This window comes from Syngnathus floridae, chromosome 20, assembly GCF_059516105.1.
Source record: "Syngnathus floridae isolate MCC-2025c chromosome 20, RoL_Sflo_1.0, whole genome shotgun sequence".
Taxonomy (NCBI): Eukaryota; Metazoa; Chordata; class Actinopteri; order Syngnathiformes; family Syngnathidae; genus Syngnathus; species Syngnathus floridae.
The window spans coordinates 3,179,585-3,195,144 of record NC_142432.1 but is presented as its reverse complement, the minus strand read 5'-3'; the positions used below and the strand labels follow the sequence as shown (position 1 = coordinate 3,195,144).

Here is a 15,560-nt window from a genome sequence, read left to right as displayed (position 1 = left end):
TTGACAAGTCTCCCTCCTGACAAGTTTTCACCGTAGCTCAATGAACAGGCGCCAAGATTCAAAACCTTGAATCTAAGATGTTTGACACTATATTTTAAGGCCAGGAAGGAAATTTGACATAAATACCGGTCCAACAATGGCGTTTCCCGTAGTCTGCCCTCTGTGTACATCACGATGTGCATTGTCATTTTGCCTCTGGGTGCCACATATCTGGGATAAAAGTGACTCATCTTTGTATCCTCACTTCACCCCCACTGCGTCGGTCGATGCGCCGGCTTGTAGGACGTTTGAGTGCCGGTGGAAGGAAGCAAAAGCTTGTCCCTAATTAGAAATATGCCCGTTGCGTTCATTTGGGTATAGTCAAAAATGAAAAGCTTTCCTGCAGAACAGGCTCATGTCACGCAACACATGCTTGAATGCAGCCCTTGCAACATTCTCCCGAAGCCACCATCCAACCACATTTTTAATCGTCCGCATAAATATTGCAACATCTCGGCCTTACGTTGTGGTTAATTTTGTGTTTAAGCTCGACAAGCTTAATTGGGGAGTGTTTTCACTGGTTCTGTCTGCGCGGTACTCTTTCAGCGAGTTTATCCAATGACCAATTTTCATGGTAGACAGACTTCATGCTCGCTCACATAAGTCATGTGCGGGCACAAGAAGCCATGTTCTCCATTTCTGACATCATTAGATGACTTTCATAGTACGACTGCTACCACTAGACTTTAGGCAGAGTTCCTGTAGGTCCTTTAAAAGTATTCAAAAGTCTAAAATGGGAAAAAAATGACATTTGTATAAAAGATTCCACTCTAGTATTCAATTTTGTGAAATTGCACAGGTGTACATAATGTTGTGGTCATTTTCTTCCTGCGCAGTAACATGACTTGTCTGCACGCCGACCAAAAAAGAGAAGTGGAAACAATTGTGTATACAGTACTTCCATTTTTAGGCGATCCCATTCGCTTTGTCATAATATCACTTCCCTTTCATTTTGGTAACGTAAACACACCAACAAGAACTATGTCTCAGTTGTGTTCAGCAATGGGTTGACTTTTTTTTTTTTTTTTTGAATTAAACAAATATTTTATTATTGATTTACTTTTAGTTTTTTGGTCTTTTTCAATTGATTATTTTCATTTATTCAAATGCCTTGTTACCCTTTACTTTTAAATGAATTTGAATTTCCTCATGTTTCTTGGGTCCATGCACTTTTCATCCCCCAAATACCTACTTGTGCTTCGATATATTATACAGGCCATAAATATTTAAGTTTGTAGAAATGGACATGAATTGGGAATGTCATGTTTTTGTTTTTTTTTTTAGTTATGACTAAAACTTTGTCTGCGAAAAATGTGTGCTACCACATGTGACATAACCAAACAACCGTCAAACTAACAAAGACTTGGATTGGAAAGCCAGTGAGATCCGGACATTTGATCTGCACTATAATGAAGTATTAGCTTCCATTACAGCGCACGCTTAACCTTTTTACAGAGCAGCATTGAGCGCTTGCCAGCAGTCATCAATATTTAACAGCTGTTGCTATTATGAAATTCTTTATGGGCTAATGTGGCTCGCCGGCTTGCACGCAAGGCCTTGGCCGCCCGCCAGCACCCTGTCAGGAGGAAGGGGTGGGGGGGATTGACAGACGGCTCGCTCGCGTGACAGCCAGGCCTTGATCGACCAACTTCTCTCTCTCTCACTCTGTGTTGTGGATTTCCTGTGTATACACACACACACACACACTGAGAGAAGGGGGCGGGATTAGGCAAAGGAGGTGGCCGTCAGCCAACTCCGGCCCAACACACACAATATGCACTAACACACACACACACAGCGTTTTCTCTACTCACGCAAGGCTCGTCGAGGGGAGGGACGGCTGCGCCGTGCTCGCATGTTCAAGTCCAAGGCTCTTCTTTATGAGCCAAACACACACAGCTGAGCATCAGCTGCCAAAAGATGGTACCATGCAGCTGAAATGAAGTGAGAGTCCAGAAGTGTGCAGTGTTGTGTAAATGCAACTCTGTTGAAGTGAGTTGAGGAGACGCTTTTAGACAGATCTGGTGCTTTGGCGCCATCTTGCAGCATTTCGATGCAGGGGACTATGTTGAAATGAGTTAAGGTGCTTCATTCAGACAAATGTAGTGCTTTGTCACCAGTTTATGGTATCTAATAGGAACCTTTTTAGGGGGGGTCAATTACTTAGATTTCGTTTTTTATTCAGCCCCAGTCCCTGTAGTAAAATAATCATTTTTTGATCAATTAAATTTACCCTGTCAATTTTTAGTCGAACATAAATTCATTGTTGAATGAATGGCAACAGGTCGATGCACATTGCACGAGTTAGTTGTACTGGCTGCCCCCTAGTGGAGGAGCATGTCATTGCACTACCTTTCTACGTGCGTCGCTGGCATAGATAGGTAAAGAAATGTTATTTGTGCTAAATAATTTTCAGACTCATTGAAAGAAACGCCATCATTTAGTGCAACACTAAACGACACGGAATGGTGTCTTCCCTATTTTGCGCGATGCTACCTGTTTGCTTGTTGCACGCAGAGTTGAAAGGTCAAGGTTAAAAGCGTGCAGCAGCTGGTGTTGTGTCTATGAGCAGCCATGTATGAACACTTTTGCTTTGCTCCTCACTGCACACACATCACCGCAGATCGTAGCATGAACCCGAAGACTGACCTGAAGCATTACCCACACGTCAAGCGTGCCACAGTTGTACTCACGACTTCCTGCGACACCCCTCAACATAATGTTACGCCGTATTGTAAAAATGCCACATTGAATTATTCATATGTGCATTTTTCATCCTTTTCTGGGACATTTCTTTTTATGTTTTAAGTCTCAGGACCATTACAGAGGTTTATCAATGAGTTAAATCTAATTTATTGTGGTGCCGCAAAATACAAGAACAAAACATCTCTGTCTTCTGGAGCTGTTTCAAACTATTTTGCAGCTAGATGTGGGCGAGGTTTGAGAAATTAGCTGAAGGTCTAAAATCAAATATACAATATCGGCGCCTTCCTCGGGAGTGTATGTGTGGTCAAGTCAAATCACTATATCTACTCCCATCCCTTTTCCTTTCTACTAATAGGAGGGTGATTAACGCGTGTTTGGTTTAGGTGGTAATTCTCTTTTTTGAAGTCCCGGGAGGGTTGTAGCATTTGCTAAATTGAGACATCTTAATATTTGGCAGGTGGTCCTAATTTTTTGCTGTATTCACAAGTGGAAGTGGAAGGACAGATCGGGCCGAGTTAAAAGAAGCTTGGGGCGCGTTTGGCCTTGCCCCTTGGCAGCGGCAACATCCCGCAACTTGTCACTTTTTTTTTTTCTTCACTCTTTCCCCACACATAAACGCTTCGACCATTACACACTCTGTTTTCCTTCTTCGTCCAGAGCGGGAGAAAATAGAGGCAAGAAAAGCAAACCTCAAGAAACGAGGAGCGATGGATGAAGGCCGCATTGTTGGCAGAGGAAGTGCCTGTGCCGATAATTAATCATTGCGCATGTTTGTCTTTCCTGACGCCGCATCCTCTCCAAAAGCTGCCGTAAGAGGGAAAACAAAAACACACAAGGCGTTGACGGAGGAAAATAAAGATTTTTAATTGATTCGTTTCCCCCCCGTGCAATGATTTCCACTCGTTGGACGATGATGCGGCAATTGAGGAGAATAGTGTGTTTGTGTGTGTGTTGGCTGTCCGACTGTTTGTTTATACATGTTTGCACCTCGCTGAGGTGGTGAGAAAATACTTTATTAGCTGGCAATTATGAGTTAATGAGGCTGCCGGGTAATTCGCTCACCAGCAATTAGTGTAATTACGTTGTAATGAAGCCGTCGTAACGTGGGTAAATAAACCGGACTTATGTATGAGTACCACTTTACAGTAAGAGTACAGTTATTGCAAATTTGTGAATAATAACAAAAATAAATAGGTTAATTAGGATCTTAAACTTTGAATAAATAGCTAATAAACAGCTGGATTACACTGTATGTTTATTTTTATTTTATATATATATTTTATTTAAATACTTAAATAAAAATGTAACAAACTTTTGAGGCTATGGTTAACTTTACATTGACTTTACTGTTGAATTATTTTTATTGTACTGTTGAATTCTTTTTTTTTTTAATTTTTAAAAATAGAAATTCATTTATTTATTTATTTTACTTCATTGTCTGCAGTGATGTTTTTAATTTGGGTGGATAAAGACAGGAGAAGATGGTAATGGAACATAATGAGAAGGGTGTGGGCATTATGCAAAGCACAGGAAGACATATATTTATATTTTTTTATTTATAATGAGCCCATGCTGTGTGTGTATGTTGTGTTGCGTGACTAATCTGTGCCTGCCTGCTACAATGAGTGACGGAGCAAAGAGCTGATCTCTTGGAGTGAGCCACATGCCCCCTGACAGCACGCCCATAAGAGAAACACGCAAACATGTATCGAACACGCAACACACACGTCACCGATGCACACGTGAGCCGTCCTGCACGCCACCCCTCGGCGAGCTAATTGCACACTGTAGGTAGAACTTCCTTATTTGAAATGTCACTTTTTCTGCCCAGCGTCCAGTTTCAGCACCTGGGGGGGGATTTTTAATATAAAACATTGTGTTACTTCATTTAATGAACAAATCAAGAGCCATTTGTCTTCTGGGCTTGGAACTCTTCATGTTGACGTATCGTGTGGGAGAAATCCTATGAAGTCATGAAATCCTCCGCTGTTATGTTTTTTTAAATGAGAAGCTCACCGGGCTCTAATACTTGGCATTAGTCCAGCAAAGAAGGACTTTTACCTCATAACTGTTCATATATATTCCACATGTGCTGTCTGACTTTTCGAGGATATTGGACAATTGTCACTCATAGTTAGCAGAAATCCAAAACAAAATCATGTGTGCTGTTTTCCTTGCGTGCCATGGCCCTTTATGCCACAGAGGTATTTAACAGATGTGATTTTTTTCTTTAATAGTAAAAAGTGAATGAAAAGCCATGTCTGTTTTCTTTGGGTTCTTTTTCATAGCAAATCAAGACAAGGCGCCCAGGAAGCACGTCAACACTCCTTCCTCCAACCCCGAACCCGGCAGGAAAGAGAGCGTCCCAATGTGCACAAATGTCACTGAAAGCGGCCTCCTATTGGAGGTAAGATCATTTCACATCAAATTCATCATACAATTCACAAGATCCGCAAGTTGGAGTAAATTAAAAGACGACGGGAGGTGGGCCTCCTGTGTGTACGTGTGTGACCTCTGGCCTTTGCCCCCATTTCTTTTGCCTGATTGCTGCCTTGCGTGACATAAGGATGAGACGATGGGTGTCGGCGCTAAAGAAAGATCTGGGGACTTGTACATTTGGTGTGTTTGCGTGTGTGTGTGTGAAAGTGAGCAAAAGGCAACACCCAGCTCGTCAACTTTAATCAGCGCAAACCCAAGATGCCTTTTCATCACTTGACCTTCCAAATCAGAATAATGCATACATTTACGTCGCTCATCATTAATTAAAATCCGCACGTACAGCTCCATATGTCCACGGCACGCACGCAAGGATTCGGAACACGAAGCCACGTCGATAAAATCCCGTGCGATATCCTAATGATGATACCGCCCAACAACTATGAGCGCTCTCACAAACACACACACGCAGAGGCGAGCCGAGCCACTGATGCTTCTGTTAACGTGTTAGGTTGTCTCAATAGGTTGGCGAACAAAAGACTAGATTGACCGTAGTGATGCGCCGCCTCCCGTTGCGTGATCCGACCTGCACGAGGGCCTCAGTGCAAACTGTGCATTAGTTGTTACGCTGATGGGATCCCAAGCGCGACGAGAAATCGTGCCGTGCCAGTGGCTTTTATTTCGTTGGAAGGTATGTGTGGCGGTTTGGGCCGGACGTATTTGGACAGTGGCAATTTTTATTATGTCATCTTTGTACACCACCACCACAGTACATTTCCACAAATCCTGATTGAATTGTAGACGTTATTATTAAAATTTTCAAGGAAGTGTCTGGAGCATAGCGACTTGATGAGGAGGCTAATTGCTAGCAAAACACGGCACAAAAAAAATGACTGTGAACAATTAGCACTAATTGCACTGTAAGTACATGCCAGTATTTTTCATCTGAATTATACCGGCGTCTCATGCCAAAGTGCACTACGGCCGTGATGAATGTGTTCCCGTTGGCAGAAGGTCTCTATTTTAATCCTGAACCCACCCACGCTGTCTTCATCCGGCTGAATCAAATGGAACCAGACTACGTTGCCTCTCCTCGTTGGCCTCGCTTGCTTCCAAATCCAGCAGTGAGGCGACATCTAATTTTGGCCTCTGCGTGCGAAGGCCCGCTAAAGATTTTCGACTCAAAGCTTTTTAGTCTCCCAAGGGCAGTTATGGGAGCCGGGGGCGCCGTAAATTGAAGATATGTTGCAGGCCAGCCGAGCAGCAGGTGCCTGTTTCCATTGCTTACGTGCCTCAGTATGCAATGTGAAGAGAGGAAAAAGAGGAATAGTGATAATAGATAAAAATATTCACTTGGAAAAAATACATTTCTCCAAGATAAATTCATTAAAGTACTCAAAATCTTAAATAAAGGTTCATTAGATTAATCTTCAACAAATTGATTATCAAACTAATCACCTTGTATTTTATTTCTCATAATTTTCAAATGATTTCAGTTCATCAAAATGAATGATTCTCTGATTTCGATAATCTTTCATGAAAGCAAATTGATGTTACATGTGTGTTTAATCCAAATAAAACGCTTGCAAACATCTGCTTTTATTTCGGAAAACAATGACCATCAATACTGCTTGTGTGGCATTGCGTAACTGTTGTTGAGTTGTTTTTTAAATCACTAAATATGACAAAATAAACAAAATATTAAAAAAATAATCCAAATAAAAATTTTATCAGATTATTTAATTAATCGATAGACTAATCGATTCTGAAAATATTCCATAGTGACAGCTCTAATTCTAACTGCCGAAATGTTTATTGAGTGGGAAAGAAGCGGCTTGCTGAGGCAATCAGATCGGTGACACAGTGGCTGACATGGAATTGTGAGTTCATACACACAACAAGGAAGACCTGCGTAGTCTCGCAGTCAAATAGAGGCGACAGACTCTGGCAGCAGCAGTCACGCAACTCAAGTAGCCTTGCCGTTGTCACGCTATCACAGCTGTGCACACTCGCACGCACACCAGCGCACAGTGACACATCTCCTTCCTGCGCTTTCTTCTCCCTCTCCTGCTTGTTTTTCCTCAGCTCTCGCCTTACTGCCCATCTGGCTGAAGCGTTCCTTTTTATTTTGTAAACGATGTTTTCATCAGCGCTCTGTGATTGATGATCATATTTGAAAAGCACTTTATGACCACAAAGCGTGTTGGTCGTTTGTTTACCACAAAGCATGTTTGGCTGTCTTTGAACATTTTGATTGGGGTAACTAATTACATCGCGTTTTTAATGGAGAGATGATTAGTCTGTGTTTTATTTTCCTGTGAAAATTTCCTGTTAAATGTGTTTAAAAAATGTCTGCACACCATATAGAATGAAACTGAATAACATGTGATCGCTTATACGTCTTGCCAAAAAGGCAATTAGCTTGATATCACTTCCGAGTCATGTTAGTCACTTTTTCCTCTTCCTCTATAAGGATAACAGGAAGATATCAAATCATATAAAAAAAAAAAATGCTGATCCTTCAATTCTAGAATGACTGTAGCTGAAATCCAATTGCTCAATGTGTGTCTTTTTTTTGTGCTTATTTGCAAAGAATAAAGAAAGTACCTACCGTACATCGAAATTCTAAGACGCTATGTTTGTGTGTGTAGTCTCTGACAGGATTTGCCCTGGTGGTGAGCAGCGACGGAATGGTCTTTTATGCCTCGTCAAGCATTGTGGACTATCTGGGATTCCATCAGGTGCGTTGAACCTTTCTACCGTATTGTGCACAGAAACAAGTGTCAGACGGAGGTCAGCTCCTCGGCCTGACTCGGCAACTTCATCCTTCCCCTTTTTCTTTTCCCTCCATCCCCTTTTGCTCGTTTTCCATCTCTTGCTTAATGAGCCAGCGTAAATACTGATAACTATCTTGAACCCACCAACTCTTGTCTGAGAGGCCACAGAAAGGTGAAGACCTCCGTTTCACCCCGAAACGTCTTAGCGTGTGTGCTTGGATGCGCGAGTGTCTATGTCAGTGTGTTGATAAGTCACCAATGGTTTCGCTTCCTTCCTCTCCAGTGGCCGTATCAAGCTGGCCATTAATTATGGATGATATCAACATGGCCTGGCTTGCCCCGCAATGCTGAAATCCAGCCTCTCTTTATAACCAGCACAAATAAAGTGCTTTTCGCTGTTTTGCTTTTGCTCACATGTACCCACACGTGCACAGACAAGACTTTATAAACTGTCATCCCAGCCCCTTGCCGAAAATCAGCAGGAACAGACTAAAACTAAGCCACGAGCCAAAAGGGCAAAATGGAGGCAATAAAAAGAGGGACCATCCGTATTTATAATTATAATTCTTTTCTAATGTAGCCTTGTTGTGAAGTGGTACCCCAAAAGCATCCCAGCGTACCGATCACTTTAGTGCGGTCAGCTTTTTACGATCATCAGAGGCAGGAAATGATTTACAAAACATCAACATGACAACTCGAATCTCGTCGGCAGCGCTCAGGTTCTCCTATTGGGAGATGTTACGTGTGGTTGACAGTGAACAGCAAAGAATCCAATAAGTCTTTTCAAGTCCCCACAGAACATCGTGTTGTATTTCAGACACTGTCAACAAAAACATTCCCACAGACTCTCTCACAACAATTTTTTGTTTTCGAGCCCCATCGTTCGCCTTGACAACATGTCATGTAATCTGGCGCCCGCAATTGTATTCCGAGGGGACATTTATCCCTAATCTACCACAGGGAAGTAACAGACATAGTAGCACCACAAGAGACGACAAGGAAAACCTCCAACGGCCTTTGATGGTATTCGTTACGGCCGCAGTTATCCTTTGAAGGCCTGCGAAATTATCACTTCTTTTCCGTTTCGTTCCCTTTTTTTTAAACGTCAACAAAAAGTCACTCGATCCATCTGTTGTCTACCGGACCGCCGGTAGGGCACCAAAACCGCAGGACGAGGCGAGCGCCGAGGAGAGGCAGACGATCAAAAGCCCTCGCGTGCCACCAGTGTGGAAATTATGGAAGGGAGGGGGGGCAGGGTGGAGGCGGAGTGGGAAGAGGAGAAGGTTGAACATGCTAGTGAGGAATCTGTCAGGGAATGACAGAAAGCAAAGCAATTGCAGGAAAAAAAAAAGAGAGAGAGAAGGATGACGAGAGCAGGCTGGAGTCTGACTCAGTGTGTGTGTGTGTGTGTGTGTGTAGGGAGGGTAAGCTGGACCGGACTGCTGTTCGGGAGCTGGTGTCACGCGATGTTTGACAAACACAGCTGCCCTCACTGGCCTCGCAGCTGCCCTCAACTTTTACTGTACTTTGAAAAAAAAAAGTCTAATTCTCTGACTTGCAGCAACTTTGTGTGAGTTGTGCAAGTTAAAATAGTGACTTCCGAACCAAAACGACCATCCTAAATAATTTCATCATCACAACACAGCTGTCGTGAAGGTTTTGGGATATTTATAATGATAATCATGTCGTGCCCATGGTTTGTTTTCTTCTAGACTGATGTGATGCACCAGAACGTGTTTGACTACATCCACATCGATGACCGCCAGGAGTTCCGAAATCAGCTCCACTGGGCCATGTGCCCTCCACAGCACCAGGCGGGGGCAGCACATCAGGACGCTGCAGGGACGGGTGGGGCATCAAAATATTATATCCTGCATATACTCAAATTTAGATTCCATCTCATTTTTTTTTTGCGAAAGAAATGAATGCACTCTCTGTTTTTGCATTTTAAGGTGATGAGTTTGTGGTGAGCAGCCTGTTCCATTCTCCAGAGGCGGGGGGCATTCCTCCTGAGCTCTCCTGCTTTCTCAACAGATGTTTCATAGCGAGGGTTCGATGTCTGTTGGACAGCACATCTGGATTCCTGGTGAGTGACACCAAGCACCGCGCCTGCTAAACTGAACGGTAACTTGCAAACCGAGTCATAAAAATTCTCCTGGAAAACTTTCCGATCAATAAAAATAATCCGATGCATGTGCAGCATGAAGTGTGTGTTTTTTTTTTTTACCAGGGTCTTTTTGTTTGCCGTAATATTTAATTAAAAGCATTTTAAGATTGGATGGCTTCTTCACCGGTTGGAATGGACATGCAGTGGAAAATAGGGCTTGAACATTTGATCAGGGTTTACCAAGTCCATTCTGGTTGACATTGGCGCATAACAGAAACCCTAGATGGCAATTTTCTGGACTGGAATTGTAGCGAGCCAATGTTTATGAATGTTTTCCTCATCAGTCCAAATAATTGCAGTAAAGACACAAAAGAGTCAGGCGTGATCAATCATCACACAACTTGGAAATTAATTATTCCCAAGCGTGGTGGTACAGCTTTGTGCACGGTCCACCTCGCCTGACTGCTTGACTGATCCACCAATATTGATACTGTCTGGAACATCTGAAATTGGATTGGAGAAAACTGGAAAGTTGAAAATTCCTAATCTGCGGTTTGGAACAAAAATAAATAAATAGTGGACCGCAACTTGCAAATTTTGGGTGATCCCAAGAAATCAGACAATCCCACAAGCCGATTTTATAAATGGAAAATATGTTCCCATTGTGACAAACAAACAATATATATATTTTTTTTAAATCCGAGATGGGATTTGGCTTTTATTTTTGCCTGGGTTAGTAAATACTAAACTCCTTTCTGGTACACTGAAAAAGCCATAAGAAACATTTGGACAGCACCATATCTGGATTTCCACCAACACTTAATGGGTTCTTCTCATTTTTCTTTAATTTGAACCTGGAAAGCAATCATCCCAATTTCCATTTTATTTTCAACCTCCGAACTTCACAAGAAAGTCCTAACAGAGCGAGACACTGCTGCCCTCATAATTCAAAAGAAGCGCATAATCATAGACCTGCCTTAAAAGTATCGCTTTTAGATGCTCTCTGATGTTCAAACCGCTAAATCCTTCCTGTCTCCTGCTTCCAGACAATGCAGTTTCAGGGTCGGCTGAAGTTTCTCCAAGGACAGAAAAAGAAATCGGCCTCCGGGGCTCCGCTTCCTCCCCAGCTGGCTCTCTTCTGCGTAGCCGTACCCCTTTTACTGCCCTCCATCACCGAGATGAAAATGAAGAACATGTTAATGAGAGGAAAAAACAAGAGCGGAGGAGGGATGATCTCGGCACTGGAGCACGGGTAAGAGTGACCCACGCGTTCAAAAAGCTTCAAGTTGTGACCGGTGATTATCTTAATGGACTTGCTATATTTAAATGCTAATTTCATGTTGTCACTCCAATTTCACATATTGTGAATAAATTCGATTTGACATTTGCAAATGTTTGCTCAAGGTAAACGTGCCAGCGTCACACTCTGGCCAAATTGGCGTTTTACTGTAAAGCAAAAATGGATGAATATATATATCCACATTAAGAAGATTCCCATTTCAAATAGATGCCGTTTGATATTGTCCTGCGTTGGTCCATAAACATGCACATGCACGTCTGGCCGTCATTGATCTTGCGGTTGCGGATGTTTATTCTGTTTCCAATTTTCAGACATGAATCTTGGAAAAGATGAGTCACTTTTTGAATGACTCTCGCATGAACTTAATGGGAAGTAAAATCTCAATATTTGTCCTTTGACTCATTCAAGCTTGAGAGTCACAAGTCACATACAAAAGAAGTTCTAAGAGGAGCAAAATATACAAAGTAGACACCGATCTGGACAGACAATTTAAAATGTAGATCAATGTGTTCATTCCATTTTTTCTGTCTTGCAGAGAACGAGGTGAACACCTCCGAAGGCACTCCTTCAGTGGAGGAATGGGTGACGTAGTAGACCCTCTCCTCCTCCCCTGTCCAACCCCAGGTGGCACCCAAAGGGGCCACCACACTCCCTGGACCCCACTCACCAAAGATAACCTCAAGTTCCGCCCCGATGGGTACTACAACCAGGAAGAGCCCCTCAATTTCTGCAAGTCGTCAACGTCTTCCCATAAGGGCCTGGGTCCGGGCCTGGGGAGCAGTTGGCCTGTGCGACCAAACTCGGGCCACCTCAGAACAAGCCAGGGGGTCGGCTACGTCCCAACTAACCTCTTAAACAAGGCCGGCCAATACGGGAAGCCGTACCGTCTTTCCCCTAGCTGCCACAGCGGTAGAAACGGCGAGGTGTTTGTCTCGAAACTCTACGGGAGCCTGCAGATTCCCGCCGACCCGGACGCCTACTGCGTGGATTTAGTCAAGAGCGAGAACGGCTACGGCGAATGCTACGACGGCCACTTGATGCCGCCCATCAAGGTAGAGCACGACTCCGACTCGGAAAACGGCTGCGATCCCTTCGGCCGGCCCTGGGCGCATCGGGATCCGGACGCCATGTACCGTCGCTACGGCAACGGGGCCTACGACCAGAGTTCTGGCATCCAGCTGAAATCCGAGGCGGATTACTACGATCTGCAGTACTCGCCCTGTCAACGGGGCAAAGCGGGGATCAGCCCTTCGTACAACACCGGCAACTATCAGAACTACGCAATGAACAATAGCGGACGTTTGTTAAAATGTGACAAAGACTTGGGCAATCACGACGACAGCGGTCAGTTTAGCCCTCAGAGACTCTCTCACTCCCAATGCAGTAATCAATCGGTCAACCTCATCGACTCTCACGTCTACCAACAGGAGCCTCAAAAGCCCTACATGCACCAGGACTTCAACAAGCACAGCACTTACGAGTTCAAAGGTCACGGGCTGATCCATTCCATCAAAAGGGAGCCCATGGACTCCCCGCCGTGGTCCGAGGGCGGCCATGACATGAGCCAGCCCGTGATGGTCGGCCCGAGGAACATTATGCCGTGCGTGAGCACGGGACACCACAAATCCAGCCCTTACGTTTATATGCCCTAAAAAGTAGCACAGGTTTCCCGTCGTCCGACACATTTACCAGCATCAAATGCGGAACGTCAACATTCTTCCGTTTGCCGAAGAGGTGACGAGCGAGGCTCAGGTTTTAATTGTTCGTGTTGTGACAATCGAAAGCTGAAAGAAATTTAGGAAATTTGCCCTTTGTAGTTCCAAGCACTTTTGGATTCAGTGACGACGAGTCGAAAAATGTCCGGACACGCCTTTTAATTTCATGCGTCGTGCACACCCATTGTTTCGCTGTGATGTTGTCGTCAACCGATTTGAATTTGATCCGCAGATGATGACTCACCTCTGCCACGACTCACTCGTCTTTTTATGTCTGAATGTGCTTGAAGATCTTTGGACCTTAGTGGTGGTTTTGCATGTTTTAGCACTTTAACTTCAAATCACCCACAATGACAAACACTGGGTTTGTTTCTATGCATTACAGCAACAAAACACACAAGCTTGCAAAGTCGAGATCAGTTGAGAAGAGGTCAAAAATATTAACGTGGGTCACTAAGGTCAAGCGCAACCATTTCTGAGATGCTGGTTAACTTGTAGATATGTTTTTGCACTACTACCAATTTTGGCCTTTTGGTTTACTATTAAAGCTTACTAGCAAAACTTGAGTTGGGCAGTTCAACTAAATATGAATTTAGTTCATTGAATAAAATACACAACAAAGAAATAAGATTTTTCAGAATGGTTGTCCCTTGTATCATAACCCCAACTTAAAAATTTAATAAAAGACATTGTTAAATTGTTTTGGAGTAAATCACTTGCATGCTTAGTTGAGCTGACTAACACGATTGCCGTAAATGTCAATATTTTTTTACATTTTAAATTTTGTTCCAAGTGGACCAGCATCCCAGAATAGATTCCAAGCTACAGAAACCTGACAGTATTGTCGAGTCTATGCAATTTGCTATTCATTGACCAAAACATGTAAAAGTAGTGATTCTGTTGCAGCTTTAAGTATTATATACTTGTTTAACAAATAAAACTTATTTCTGTCTATCGGCAGGATGGCAGTACATAAGGAAACCCACAAAACTGTCATTTGGGTTTGAGTTAAACATGTTTGAGTGCTAACCGGCACCATTTAAAAACAAAAGAAAGTAATGTAACACATAATAGCTATTGTCCGTGTAAAAAAAATAAATAACAAAAAGGTTAAATAAGAACATCGTCAATGGAAGGTTTTTTTTTTCATGTTAGTTTAAACTGAAGGAGAAGACATTGACACTTTAGTCTTCTGTAAAGCGCACAATAGCATCTTGAATTTAGAAATAATATTATTGTTCCATATTTTAATGTCACAGATTATGTTGTACAGTTTAGTGTTCACTATAAGATCAGCATTTCATGGCAGATATGACACTTTTTTTTTTTTTTCTGTTAATGATGTGGTTCAGTCAGAGAACTGACGTGGTCGTCACACTCAGTGTTTTTGCACAACTTAACGAAAAGCACCAAATTAATTCAACGTCACGGCCCCAGTTTGGTGGCGCTACTTTTGTAGTTTCAAAAATTGCACTACTGAGTAGTTCAGTTGAAGTTTTTTTTTTTTAATTAGTCAACACACACGTGTACATTGTGTCACTGTATTGAATTTGTCTTGTTCAATGTGTGTGCTCATTTCAATAAATGTTTAATTCGTATTTATTGTAAGGCCAATGTGTATAATTTAAAAGCTGCAGTTTGAAGGCTCTCCTCTTTGTCTAAGGTGAATCCACGTGGCTTTTTCTTGCTACCATTTTGATAACTGTAAAAAAAAAAAAAAAAAAAAACTGTCCTACTTGTGTCATTGAGTAGGTAGCTGCAAAATAGTGAACACGGTGTAAATATACAATGTCTTCCAATGTTTCTACGTGTTTTTTGCAAAGGAGACTTATCTATTAAAAGACTTTTCTTTATATGGAAAATGCAGCAGCCGTGTTGTTCTTTTTGAATTAAGATATCATTTGTGGTTCAATGGGTTCAATATACGAAACACCCCATGAACTACAAGCATGCAAATGTCAAATGCATATTTTTTTACTCTAATTTTGAGATGTGTTAACGAGAAGGGGGTGTTGCTAAAAGGCTGAATTTAAATGTTTTATAACCATGCACGCAACCATCTTTACATCACGCCAACCCATGACACTTTGGGGGGGGGTGGAGTGGAGATGAGGTAGGGAAAGAAAAGTAATATGGGAGAGGAGTGGCAAAGGACCAATCAAGAGAGACGAGCAAAAAGTGTCAAAGGAAAGTGTGTGTATGTGTGTGTAGGCCAAGACCTATGGGTCTAATCCTATACCATGCAATGTTGCGTGACAGTTCATTCTTTGCTGCTCTGCACACCATTTGTCCTAATCGGTCACACCCACTCCCTGTGTTAGTTTATGTGTGTGTCTCTTTCACACAGATGTAGCAATGCCTACACACACAGACACACTAACATCCATCCCCCTATCTCCCTGATGACAATGAGCAGAATCCTTGAGGGGGTGTCGCATGTAGGCATATTAACATGCACATATATGCACAGCCTTCGAAAT

At 42.7% G+C, this 15,560-nt stretch overlaps 1 protein-coding gene across 1 annotated transcript in view; it reads left to right on the top strand.

Moving 5' to 3' along the window:
* Positions 1–14,182, top strand: part of ahrra (aryl hydrocarbon receptor repressor a) — a 36,484-nt gene extending 22,302 nt beyond the window's left edge. Inside the window, exons 4-9 of the mRNA XM_088363507.1 lie at positions 5,034–5,152; positions 7,833–7,922; positions 9,671–9,806; positions 9,911–10,044; positions 11,112–11,317; positions 11,901–14,182. Coding sequence (XP_088219633.1) covers positions 5,034–5,152; positions 7,833–7,922; positions 9,671–9,806; positions 9,911–10,044; positions 11,112–11,317; positions 11,901–13,017 — 1,802 coding nt within the window. The 3' untranslated portion in view covers positions 13,018–14,182. The remainder of the gene's footprint in view (positions 1–5,033; positions 5,153–7,832; positions 7,923–9,670; positions 9,807–9,910; positions 10,045–11,111; positions 11,318–11,900) is intronic.
* The last annotated feature ends 1,378 nt before the right edge of the window (positions 14,183–15,560 follow it).